This window comes from Falco biarmicus, chromosome 7 (assembly GCF_023638135.1).
Source record: "Falco biarmicus isolate bFalBia1 chromosome 7, bFalBia1.pri, whole genome shotgun sequence".
Taxonomy (NCBI): domain Eukaryota; kingdom Metazoa; phylum Chordata; class Aves; order Falconiformes; family Falconidae; genus Falco; species Falco biarmicus.
Window position 1 is genome coordinate 42,201,383 of NC_079294.1, and position 13,681 is coordinate 42,215,063.

The 13,681-nt window shown below is 45.9% G+C and overlaps 1 protein-coding gene across 2 annotated transcripts in view; it reads left to right on the forward strand.

The window, feature by feature from the left end:
• The window catches only part of SYT16 (synaptotagmin 16), a 78,088-nt gene extending 68,483 nt beyond the window's left edge, over window positions 1-9,605 (forward strand). For both annotated transcript variants that reach the window (XM_056347707.1, XM_056347708.1), the window contains one exon: window positions 866-9,605. In XM_056347707.1, the coding sequence (XP_056203682.1) occupies window positions 866-1,179 (314 nt within the window). In that variant the 3' untranslated portion in view covers window positions 1,180-9,605. The remainder of the gene's footprint in view (window positions 1-865) is intronic.
• The last annotated feature ends 4,076 nt before the right edge of the window (window positions 9,606-13,681 follow it).

Here is a 13,681-nt window from a genome sequence, read left to right on the forward strand (position 1 = left end):
CCCAGGCACAGACTACGAAGGGGCTAGAAGGGGACTTTTCTAGCCAAGTGCTCTGTTACCATCACGTGCAGAGTGAAGTGAAAACTTACACGGAGCTGGGTCTGTGGAGCTTTGGGACCACAGAGCTCTGCTTGAGACCGTGGTATTAGTGACCGCGTAACAGAGGTGAACTAATCAATACAGGAGGCAACAAAAGTTTTAAGGGTGAATTTATGGGAACACTGACTTGGACCATCCCTTCCCTGTATCTATTAAGCGTTTTTACTCCTTGTGTTGACTGAAATAGTGAATAAAATTGACCTTGAGTCCACCAAAAATGTAAGTGAGAATTTGGAAGAAGCCTTGAAACTATGATGTGAGATCAAATAATTTCACTGTGTATGCAAGTTTCCTTTCCCTCTTTTTTCAGGACCCTTTTTGCTTGCTATTTCAAGTAATAGGTCATAGAAGTGGGAAGGCAAGTGCAGCCAAGGGAAGCCCCGGCAAGACAGCCCCAACGGCACTTGATTGTAAGGGAGAAGAGAAGGTGGAGATGCACCATTTGATGTAGAGATGTTAATAGTTTTGGTTAATCTTAGACAAGTCTGCTAGGCTTGGGGACCAGATTTTCTGCTCTTTCCAAGAGAGCAGGGCTGAAACACACATCAGTTATTTGTTTTTCTCCCCAGCTGAATATAAGGTGCTTTCACCTGCTGCTTCTCATTCCATGGATTTTGCTAAGGAGAGCAGTCCAGCTCTCATTTGTTATTCACTGCAGACAGGCTGCTCTACTTGCAGGGTTTTTTGGGTGTTCTTTGACTGCTTGGGGCTTTCATATAGTCTGTCACCTGTTCCAAACATATTGGTTTCCTCTTTCTTGTCCTAGACACCTACGGAAAGCTCTGCCTGCGCAACTCTGTGGGTCAGGAGATGTCTCGCTGCAAGACTTCCATCCGTCGAGGGCAGCCCAACCCTGTCTACAAGGAAACTTTCATCTTCCAGGTCGCCCTCTTCCAGCTCTCTGATGTCACCCTAATGATCTCAGTGTACAACAGGCGCAGCATGAAGCGCAAAGAGATGATCGGTTGGATTTCTATGGGTCAGAACAGCAGCGGGGAGGAAGAGCAAAGTCATTGGCAGGAAATGAAGGAATCGAAGGGGACACAGGTCTGCAGGTGGCACACACTACTGGAGTCCTAGTGGTTACCAGGGCAGCCTGCGGGTCCTGGGACTATGGGCTGTCTTCCCTTGCTCTCAGTCAGCAGAGAAGAGCTATCCCATGGCAATCACTGTGCTCCGACAGGTCACATACACTTTAACCTGAGTTTTCCATGTCAGCAGTCATGAGTATTAAAGGGGTGGCAACGCCTAGGAAGCAAGTTTAGTTCTTGTCTTTCCAGGTTGTCCTGCATTTTCTACATCCAAATAATTAACCCTGGGAAGAAGCAATGGGAATACCTACAAAATTCTTTCCTTGGTCATTGTCTTAATATTTTTGTCATAGGCTTAATCGTCACAGACTGACTTCGATGTTGTTTTCTTCTGGGCTAAACTCTCTCTTCTGTTTCTGCCCTTATTTATATTAATGAAGTTTGCAAATACTCTTGACACGCAGATAGCTCACAGAAAGGCTGACCTGCAGGCAGATCACATTCTCTCCCTTTTTTTGTTACCATGTTTCTAAGTCCTAGAAATAAGCATTTTATACCACTGTAGACTGGATGATATATTTTTCAGGCAGCATGGGAAAGCACTCTTGAATTCTCTGTCAACTTTTAAGTGCCTAGACGTTACTACTGTTCTCCTGTACTAGCAACTGATATTAGGACTAAACACTACCAGTATTTTTAATTAGGCATCTTGTGCACTTGTTAGCCTGCATTGCCATAGGTTTGCACGAGAGAGAACTAGCGTCAGTTTTATATTGCAATTATACAATGCATGTTTAGATGCTTACTTGAAGTTCATGGCTTCTGTCATCACAAATACCAAAAAAGACCAGAACAAGCTGCACATCCACCTTTGTGCCTGAATCACTCTTTTCTGCATCACTGTTTTGCCCATGTGTTACTTACGTGGTACGTTGTTTTTTAAAAGTGAGGTTTATTCAGAAAAGCATTTCTGTGAGCATCACACGGGAAGGCTTTAGACCATGCTTTCTCTGTGATGCAGTTAAGCACAATTCAGTTTGCTGAGGGCTCTTCTTCAAGTGTGCTATCTTGTAATATCTCCTCGGGATCTGCAAGGGGACTGTTCTTGGCACGCTGAGCAGTAGAGGATGTCAGGCCATGTCACCTCATCGTTGAGGTGAGCTCTCCTGCAGGCAAGGAACAGGATCCAGAGGACCCCCTGGAGGGTCTGCTGGCTCTGCTGAACTAACACCAGAGAAAAGTATTATGCTTCCTGACTCTAACTGAAAACAGTGCAAGGAGCAGGCTTGCTGGATGAGGTGATGACACTTTTATGTAGGTACTTTTCAGACTGTGTTGTCATCTTCCACTTTAATCTTTTTTCCTGTCTCTGTGAGTTAAAGTCATGGAGATGATGGATAAGGGGCCATGTCTTAGTCTGCTACTTGGCTATTGAAAGTTTAGCAGTTGTTAGCTGTTGAGGTGCTCCGTGTGACAGCAGAGGATGTTTGTCCTCCAATGTAATGATGGTATGTAGGCAGTAAGGTGCTGAGATCTTCAAATACTGTCAGCTGCCCAATCTCCCATTCTCTGCACTCTCTAGGAGAGGACTGGCATTTCTCTGCTCCTGCTGATGATAGCAAGGAACAGGAAATATTTTGCTGAAAAGGTTTGTCTGTACTGAATCACTTCATGTTTTGTTTTTGTCATTTACTGAGCCCTGGCACCAAATTCTGCCTCCTACTGCACCACAGCTGTCTCCTTCCCTTCAACGGTGCTCTGCAAATCTAACTAGTGCAGATTGTGGCACTGGCTGTTTGACCAAATTTGAGCCTTGGTGCTGGTTTGCATCACAGCCAGGCTAACCAGACCCTGTGGGCAGTGGTGTGATACAGGTTATCAGTTGGTGTCATACACACAGGCTTTGTCTGTCCTCCTGAGGCAGACAGAATAATCTGCATGTAGAAGGACTTCTGATACAGGCGATACGAGTTATTCCACAGCCGATGTTTTTATATATTCTTATCACTTACCTGTCTGAGCGTCATTTTTCTGGTGAGACTGGTGGGTATCCTATGCAGGAGGGTTGTCCTCCACTGCCTAGATTAAAATCTGCTTTGCACTGCTGGGGCTTCGTACCATAAAGCAGGATCTAACCCAAATACAGCTCAGCAAACAAGTATGTTTTTGACGGCACTGTTCATGCTGCTGTATTACCAATGCAAGAGAAAATGAGCATGAGTGATAAACAGCAGAATAGGAGTGGGTTTTTATCACGTACTTTTCTTCTGGGGGAAAAAAAGCAGGGGAAGCAGCCCAACTCAAAAGGTGCATTTGCTGATTTCAGTTGGTTTCCAGTCTCTGCATCTTTTTTCCTGAACTGCGTAAGATGTATATACAAGTGTTTATAAGTAATTTTATTATCTGGGATGTGTACGTGTAATAAACTTACCGTGATTCTCTTTGTAACTTCTTGAACCTGCCAAGTGTTTCTTGTGCTTCACCATTAGCTAAGGGAAAAATGTAGATTAATAATATGTTTCAGCAGTGAACTGGAGATAAACCAGTTTTGTAACAGTGTGATTAAAAAAAAATATCTTGGAAAAGATAATTTGAGAAAACAATAAAGCAATCTAGTTTTGGACTTCTTGCCATTTTCACATCAAGATCTTTTCTGAAGATACTGCATTAAGGGAATTGAATTTTAATATATAATTTCAGTGTAGAGTGTTGGGAGTCAGAGGAAAGCAAGAGAAGATAGCTCAGAGTAAGTTAATATCTGAGCACATGTTAGAACTTTGCTCTCCGATGGAAGCAGGTTGCTGCATCCTTGCAACAGTGTTTTGGCCTTATATTTTACCAGAAAAAAATTGGAGGGAAGGGGAAAGGGATGAGCCAAGGGGAGCACTGGGGTTTTGGAGCTGCTGCTAAACCTGCTGGTGCATCTATGCCTTGATCAATGTGTTTGTGGGGTTCATTAAGTTCCTACTGAAGCAATGGAGAGATTTAGGAATCTTGGGACAAACACCGTGCTGGGGGTGCTCATGCTTGCTAGCTGTATTTTGGGATTTTTGTTGCTTTTGTGGTTTATTTTACTTTTAAGTATTGGCTGCCTATGAAATGAAGGCTTTGTGGCAGCTTCCCCATGTTCCAGAGCTCCCGTAGTTTTTCCCATTGACAGATTGAATTAGTCATTGCTAATATTGATACAGGCTGCGCTTGTGCTTATGGTCTTTCTCTTGTAAATACCGCTGCCCTTTCAGTCACTGCTTTAACCCCTTGTTTCCTTTGATTGTGGCTGACAAGGCTGAATTTCCAGCAAGATTTCCATTCCTTGAGAATCCTGACTTGCACATGGCTTGCAGTTGGCGATGGTCAGTAGTCTCAAGTCCCTGTGTTCCCTTGGCCTCCATCCACGTGGGTGCCAATGCTGATGCCTGATCTCTGCTTCTGTGGGGCTCCAAGTGGGGAAAAGAGCTGTGGGAGGCCCATGGGGAGTTCAGCAAGCAGGAAAGGAACGGCTGACCTGCTCCTGGAAATGCTGGAGTGCTTGCAAGTCCAGATTATGGAGTTTCCCAGTGAGCTCATTTTCTAAAATAATTCATCCCCTTTTGACACCACTATCTGGAATACCCTTATAGCTTATTTGCATTTTCTTCTCTTGGGGGGTGGGGGGGGGTGGGAAGCCTGAAAACCCACAAAACCATTGTGTGGGAAGCAACTAACTGCACTGGCATAAGCCCAGAATACTGTGGGCAACTGCTCTGGATACATATCTCGAAAAGCATCGTTCAGCTCATTGCAGTCTGTTCCTTCCTTGGTCTGTCTCCAGCCAGCACGCCCCTGTCCTGCGAGGCTTTCTGCTGTTAATTTATTTTTTGGGGTTTTAGTGTGTATCGACAACAGAACAGAATGATCTCACCCTGTTTATATTCCCTGTAATAATGGTGACTTTCGACCGTTGCCCACAGCAATGAGTACCTCTTCTAGCCCACTGAGCTACAGCTATAGGTTACTGAAGTGTCCGTTTGTAAAGGCTTTATCTGGATGGTCTGCTATGTCATTTGATGTGTTTGGGTTTCCATTTTACCAGCGTCTTTAATTACCTGGATCCTGCTGTGGCCCGCTTGCTCCTGGCACTCTGGCTTGTCTGCGTTTCCCTTGCGGAGTGACATGGGTTGTGCAGCTCCTGGGGCGCATGGACAATACTTAGATATATTTTTAGCAGCTGCAGATCCTGAGAAGTTATTTGGTGCTTTACATAGTCGACTGATCTTCAGTCATGAATGTCTTTAGATGTTTTTGGACGCACAGAACCAAAGGCCGCCAGCTGCTATTGATCATTTCTCCAGCATAAAGCCTAAGGTGGCAGCTTGGCAGAGGACAGGCGTTTCCTCTGCTGGCAGTTAATTTTCTCCTTCAGCTGAAGCTGGCGATGACCTTGGAGCTAGCGTGCCTGCAGAGCTTTTTTTGCACTCCCATATTTATCATCATCTTTAATCTGTATGATCAAAGCACTTCATCTCTCTGCCTCTCAGCTGCCTTCTGCCCTTCAGCACGAAAGGTGGACGGAAAGGCTGAGCAAAGAGTATGGCCTCCCTATTGCATTATCCCGGGGCTCAAGGGGAGCTGACTCCTGGGGGGGTTATCTTAAAGTTATGATGCTCATGATCAAGACCTTGCCTCCCTGCTCTCTTACTTACGGAGTTTGAAGCTTGTTGGTTGGGCTGTGATACTTTTATAGTTACAAAGTAGTGACACCCATTCCCCTCAATGTGGACCGAGTTAATGGCAGAAGAAACAACCTCTTCCGTGTGTGCTTTCTTCTTTTTTTTTTTTTTTTTTTTTTTGTAGGTATCATTCTGTAAAAGGACAACAGAGTCTGAAGGAATTAGTATGCAGGAGCATCGACTTTCCATTTAAAATGTACTAAGTGTGATGTTTGCAACTATGGTTTGAGGGGGGGAAAAAAGGCAGCCAGGGTTTGCAGAAGAGCTCATGCTTTGAATGAGGCAGGTTTTTCCCTTCAGCGTGCACTACCCCAGCAGATACATTCTCATACCTCAGGCAGTGATGCTGGCTCCCAGCTGATCTGCTTTTGTGATAAAAGCAGACAGAAACTGACAGATCCTAAAGCTTGGAAAGACATACAGGATAAATCAGCATAGCTGGTTTGGGTGTTTATTTGGAATCTGGTGCAGATTTAACGAGTTGTCATGCAAGAAATGAGAAGCCCAAGCAGTGGGCAGGAAGGTGGTGGGGAGGGAAGGCTCTTGCTGCGCTTGTGCTGCCATAGAGCTGGGAGTTTGCTCACTCTGTGCTCCAGAAAGCAGCGCAGTCAGGCTGCAGTGGCATCAAGCCTGAGCTGAAACCCAGTTTCTCTGCATGATTCCTTAGCTCCAGATCTGCTGAAGGCATACAGCTTCCACACACCACACCATCCCCCCCTTTTTTTTTTATCCCCAGTGCAGAGTGAGCTTGTGTCTTCCTGCAGCCTACGCTGTAGGCCTTAAGAAATGAATGTGTAAATATTTTGTCTCTCACAGCAGCCCAAGGTCATCTTTCTGGAACAGCAAACAGGCACAGAATCCAAAGAAGATCAGTCTGTCATATGAGTAAGGTTAGCATCTGCACTTACAAATGACAAAGGCTATTAATCCTCATGCTGTAATCCCCAAGCTGTTTGCCAGCTGGCAGCAGGAAGATGTTCCCGCTCAACCCACACAGCTATCCATGTTTTTTCACCTTTATGAAGCAGATATAGGTCAATACTGTAGCCTGGATAAAGAACTTGGTAGATACCATTCATCTCTTCTAGCGTTACAATCCGTCTCTTCTCCACACAAGCCATCTGTACAAACGAAGGTGTAAGAGGGGAGCTGCAGGCTGGGCTCTCCCTGTGCTGCTCCCCCAAAATAGAAGACTGAAGGTGAGACTTTTTTCCCCCCCTCTGCTCCTGAATTTGTCATGGGAGGATGAATTTTGCGATCTTACTGCAGAGCTGAACAGCCTGAGCAAAGCTCTGTCACTCGACAGGTCTTCATACGAGAGCAGGAAAAAAGCAGCGCTTGTCAAAGGCAGATGGAAGTCCAACACTGAGACTTTTTTGATCCTGATTTGGGAACCTGCATGAGATTTGGGTACTGCCCATCACAGGGACATAAGAACCTGAATCCCATGAGGTACCACTGATGAAGCAGAAGGAAATCTGCTGCATGGCAGCAGTGCAGGTAGGGTGTGGTAGTTTGTAGGATCTTGCACAACAGAAAACTGTACCATCCCCATGTTGCATCCAGTGAGCATTAGGCAGCTGAGGTTGGAAAAAGTTGGAGACCCAAAAGGCAGGTGGGAGCTGTGAAGCTCCACTCAGACCTATTAGTGGCTCATCTTTCTAGAAAATCAGAGAGAAAATTATTGAATTTTACTTAACAGAAGTGGTTTAACAGAAATCACAGCTCCTTGACCAGCTGCAGGCACAAGGAAGTGAGGGCATTATCCCTGGCGCCTGCGTTTCCTCCCAGCTGTAGCGGGTGACCATGGAATAGATACCACTCTGGAGGTGTCTGGCCCCTGTAACGTCATACCCAGCATGGGCCGATCTCGTTGAGTAACGAGACAAAAAGCTGATCTTGGTCATGGGTGAAGAATGGGAAGGATTCAGGATACAGACAAAAGCTAAATTCTTTCCTGAGTCCCACAACCGTTAATTAGCCTTGACCTCCAGGGAAGGCATTTTATTGTGCCAAATACTTCACTCTCTCTTCATCTCTCTGACTTAAGAGAACATTGCAAATGTCTGTCTTCATTAGCAGCTGAGAAAAATCATAGAATTTTGCCAGCTTTCCTCATCCCGGTTGTGTCTTGTTAACACTTTCCAGGTGCTTTTCCTTCACGCTGTCTCCACCATCACATCTTCCATCCTCTCATTAATATCTGTAGAGGTCTGCTGCAAGGCAGGTCTGTGCCTGGTAGCAATATCTTATGTTCATGGTGCTCAGGATAAAACCTATCCTCCACTTTCTTGCTGTCACTACGTGGCACCTCAAGCACAATTTTTCCAATTAAATTGGTACCACATCTCTCCCGTAGTCCTCTGCTGGTATTGCTGTGGGTTTTGCCTCGCTGGGCTGTATCCTCCACTGTAACTTCAGTGACTTTTTCCTAGTAGCATTTTGTTTGTCAAGAAGAGTAAATGAAGTAATCATTTGGTAGACTTAGCATTTAAATACTGTGTGGCATTTATATGTGTATATATAAAAATGTTTTTTATGGTAGAGTGCCCCAAGGCATTTGCATGAAGCACATCTCAATGTATATTTGGCTGTTGATTTAAATATACCATATATAATGTTATTTTTCGTACGTATTGGCTTCTTTCAATATTGGAACAATATACCATTTCTGGCAGGTACAGGTTTTTGTTGTCTCACTGTTGCAGCCACAGCTGGACACTGGCGATGCAGTGGCTGAGGTGTGTGTCCATCTCCTCTCTCCTTTGCGCATGCCGTGACCTGGTAGGCTTTCCCCTCCCCCAGCTTTGCAGGTGGACAGGCATTGCTGCCAGGGCACATTGCAGTGGGACAGCATTGTAAGACCACGTACTGCATCTCCCTCCTGGCATTTAGCAGAATAATTTGCCTCTAAGGTTTCCCCCTTCATTGCTGCCGTATTCTCAGCCAGGACTGTGGGCAGGTAGTGAGCCGGTTGGTGTTCCGAGTAACTCAGCCCTGTGGCTGAGGGGGCGTCAAAAGTGTTAGAGATCTCCACTCTCCCAGCCTGAGGTGTACAAGCACAACATTTATCTAACAGTTGATCACTTTAATAACAATGCAGAAAAATTAATAAGAATGCCAGGTCCCTAACTTCTGTCGGTGCAAAAGCAGGGCTTCTAGAGCTTGAATTTATTGCTGAATTATTTTTATGATAAATACATCTATACAAGAAGAATTGTTCATACTGTGGAGGTTATAGGAAACAAATTCATATCTCCTTTTCACTTTTGTAAAGTTCAAAGATTTGCACTGAAAATTATACCTTCAATCTAGTTAATAAATGGCTGGTATTGACTGGTGAGGCCACTGGAATGGTATGAGCATCATTTCACTTGCTCTGTGTGTGACTGAAAGAGATGTCTGAAGTGCAAAACTGTGATGAAAAAGATGAAAAATACGATGAAAAGATGTTTGGATATTCAACAGGAAGAGTGGTACGGGTTTATTCTTAGCTTTTCATGTACTTGACAATGAAACATTTTTATTCTACTTAAGTGCTAACGTGCATGATCATACAATATATTGCCTCTCACTAATTATATGCTGCGTTAGGAATACTAATGTCTAGATGATATCTGACTGGAAAAAAAGCATTAAACCCAGCTTCTACAGAATTCTGGGCTGAAATTGCCCACACACACATACAACCATCCAAACCTTAGAAACAGTCTTGTTTTGTTATGCTGAACGTTGTTGTTACAGGTTTTTATCAATAAAATAGAAGCAGATGGCTCATGAAGACATGCAAAACCGGTGTATCTTCCTTTTTGTTTGTATTGTGGCAGAACCGAGTGAATATGCAACTAGGAGAGGTGGACGTGTTTTGTTCAGAACAAAGATGCAGGTGTCCGGTGCATAATGCATAACTGGGAGGAATGGGAAATATTGCCACCCTCACCCCCACCCCTGTCTTGGTCCCTCTGTCCCTCTGCGCAAACAAAGGGGCCCTGAGGCAGCAGGTGGAGGCTTCTGTGGGGGCTTTGGGAGACTGAAGAGGTTCCCATGCCCTGCCATGTCTCTGCCTCCCTCTGTATACCACCCTTCAGCCAGCTCTGCGTGGGCGAGGAGAAGTGCTGGTGATGTGTTAGACATCTGCTGTTCCCCCGTCTCTCATCCAGCCCCTGGCAGGAGCATGGGGAGCATCCCCTTGTGCCTGCCCTGTGGTGGTCCCCCAGCCACTGTTTGTCCTGTACGCCAATGGATGTGTTGGCACCTGCCCCAGGGCACGTGGCAGTCAATGCCACCAGCGTGTCTCCTTTGTTGATATCCTGGCCACGTGTATGGGATGCTGAAGGATGCCTCTGTAGCGGTTGGGGTGGCCGCAGGGTGGCTGTGTCTTGCTTTGGAAACAGGGGTAGGAGCTTGTGTGGGGCTGAAGAGCTGAAATTGGGTGGCCAGGCACGTCACGTCACCGCAGTGGTGAGGGCTATGTCTTTATCTGGTGGCTACTTTTGCTCACATGTGCCTTTGGTCGTGATGTATTTGTGTGTGTGGTGTACTCCTGCCAGGTCGCAGCTGTAATCCATGCCTACATTAAGATGGAGAAAGACAAGCTAAAAAAATTCCAAATTGGTAATTTTGAACCGGGGGTAGTTTGTTCCTCTCAGAATAGCAGTACCGTCTTTGAGGGAGACGTGAGAAATGATGATTTCTGAATCCCTGCTGGCATCCACAGGGCTGGCTTTCCAGGACCAGCCCAGAAATAGAGTTTCTTTTTCTGGAGACAGTTGGTAGCTTCAGTCCCTGGAAGCCTCAGCAACAGCAACCGGTACTTGCCGCGTCTGGGTACATGGAAAACCCAGCCCAGAGTCCTTCCTCGGAAAGACGGTGGGGAAATGGGATAAGCTGGGAGGCTCAGAGAGACACCAGGGAGTTTGGCAAAACTCAACCTCCTTGGTGCAGACTGGTGATGAAATAGGTGTTCTGCTGAGGACTAACGCTGGTGGGATGGCCAGGCTCAGCTGAGAGGGGGGTGTGTGGGAAGGTGCTGCAATGTTCTATATGTTTTGAGACTCAGCGGCAGGTCTGGCTGCAGAGTAGGGCGGGGGGTTGCTCGGGGCTGCAGAAGACCCCTGGCAGCTCCTGTAGGCACAGGGGGCATCTGCAGAGCCAGCCACCATCTGCAAGTTGCGCTGGGGTCTGGGAGCTCAGGTGGACACTGCTGCCAAGGTGGTGGCAAGGCCTAAGGAGGTACCAGGGCAGCGCTTGCCTGGCGCTGTTTCATGTTTCATCCTGTGCAATCTTCTGGAAAATACTTAAAGTTCACCTTGCCCATCAACTGGCTTCAATTCCCCCACCAACTCCACCCTATTTCTCCCATAAAACCAGCGCTGAGGGGTGCTGGCAACTACTCAAAAGGACGTGGGCGCTGCTGGGGACACCACACCTGCTTCGCTGCTCCTGCAGCTTCACGATGTCCTTGTGGGAATGTCCTCAGCCGCTGTGTGGTGACGAGAGCAGGCGGTATTGTCGCAGTGGGTGGGTGTTCTCAGGCCGATCGCCAGCACAGGGCTAACCTGAGTGGCTTTTGTTCCTCCGGGCAGATCTGCCTGTGTCCCCGTGCGAGCTTCGTACACGCTACAGTAAAACGGCTGGCCTTAAACATGGGGAGAGCGGGGAATGGGCTGTATGTCTTGGTGCCAAGGTATGGGCAGCCTGTCCTGAATGAGGCCACCCATAAAACTGGTGGTAGAACACTCAGGCTTTCTATGTGCTTGGTGTACAACACCGCTGTGCAAATACAGCAGCGGGCTTAGCAATCCATTTGCTGCTCTTGCTGGGATGCCCGCTGTTCGGCATGAGCATGTGTAGGTCTCGTCAGGATCCTGGCTGTGTTTTGTTTTATTGTTCTGATTATCCTGTTCTTCCTCCAGCTGCATTTTAATTCCTTGCTTGGGTTGGCTTAATTCCTTGGCTAAGCACCAAGTGTTGTTTTGCCAAGACATCCCTGATTTCATCCTTATTTTGACCGGTTGGAAAAGTCACATTTTTAATGTCGGGAAACTAAGTTTTGAATTTCAACGAAAGAGTGATATCGTTTTTCAAGAGAGGGTGAAAGCATTCATTCCCACTTCTCAGTCAGCTCAGTTGAGGCCAAAGAAGCTGAGCTGTCTGCCATCTGTCTCCTCGCCAGGCTCTCTTCTACCATAAACATTTTTGAACAGGTTGGCCAATTTCAATCACACTTGAAAGAAGGGTAACTGTCTCATAGACAATTATACTTTGACAAATTTTATCACCTGCCAGAGGATCATTTACAGAGAAGCAGAAAGAAGTCGATGTGATGGCCAAGGGTCAGATAGCTGGTCCATCACGATGGCGTGCAGCTCCGGACCAGCTGGAGTGTGTGCTGCTTCTTCTGCTGTCTCTGGTTGAGCTGGAGGTGTCCAAGGGGATGTGGTGGAATTTGGTTAATGGTGGTGGGGAGGATGTAGGAGATAAAGAGCACAAATGTGTATATAGGTATATATATATAAAGTATAGGAAAATGGGCTTTATTCGTTCTGCTCTTCCCCAACTTGCTTCTGAAGTTTTTTTAAGGTTTCTAAAATATAAAATGTAAAAATGTAAAAATTCATTTTAAAATACCAACAATATTTTTTTTTGTACAGTGAATTGGAAGATAAAGCAGAAACATAAATTTCTAGTGCATGAAAAATGGAAAGAGAAAGACCTGATCTTTTAGGATGAAGTGCAAAGGCTACATTTTAGATGCAGGCAGGATTCACCTCCCAAGTCAGCCGGTCCCCCTGAGGCTGGCCAGCCGCTGGGAGGCATGAACAGCGTCCAGAAACTCGAGCTGCTCAGCTCCATGTGCTGTGACAAGCCAATGGCTGCGACAGCCCATGAGGGTCTTTATCTGTTGAAGGCAGCTGAATGGGCCAGGCCAGGGATAAAAAATGGTCCAGGATGTAACGCCTCACAACTGAAACTGCTCGGTGTTCCAGGTACAAATGCCAAACTTTTCAGGTACATTTCATTTTTGGAAAGTACCTTCTTCCTGCTGTATTTCGAAATATAGCACGTGTGTAGGTATATGCTGCCCGAGAGGACTGGTGCTTTTCTATACACATCTTTTGAATGTTTGGTGCTTAAATTCAAAAGGGCACATTAATTTAATTAATTTTTCTTTAACAGCTGGCTTGAGGAGGTGTAACTGCTTTGAAATGAAGAAACTTTTTTTCTAATTCTGTGAGGCAGTTAAAGTAAATGCTAATGTTCTGGGGGGTTATATTCCCAATTGCTCTAAACCATTCAAAATCATATATTTATTCTAGTACTGACTATGCTAAGCAATCTTGCTTTCAAAAGCCTAAAAAAAAAGAATAAAAAAAAGCTACTCATCTATTGTCTGCCTGTCCAGGTTTTCTCTTGTGCAGTACACATTTATAGTCTTATCTTTTCCAATAATATCACTGTCAATAGAGACTTTGGTCCCAGGTCACGGTTCTGTTTAATTTCCATTGCATTAAAACACGGTGCACCTCAGCTGGGCAGCGATTCCCGACCAGGCATCACTGGCAGAGGGGGAAAGCTGCTCTTCAGACGAGGAGGGGAGGTGATCTCTTGTGCTCCCATGGCAAGAGGAAGGGGATGGGCTGGGGTGGGAGGGGATCGAGCATCTGCTGCTCATCTTGATGGAGATCCCTTGCAGCCAGCATAGCAATGCTGGTTTATACTGGCAGGGGACCTATTTCCCTGTGCTCTCATCCCCCTCAGAAAGGGCACAAAGAAAAGCAGCTAAACTTGTATTGCAGAAGAATTTGCTCCAGGCTGATCCATGGAATGGAAATGTTTTTT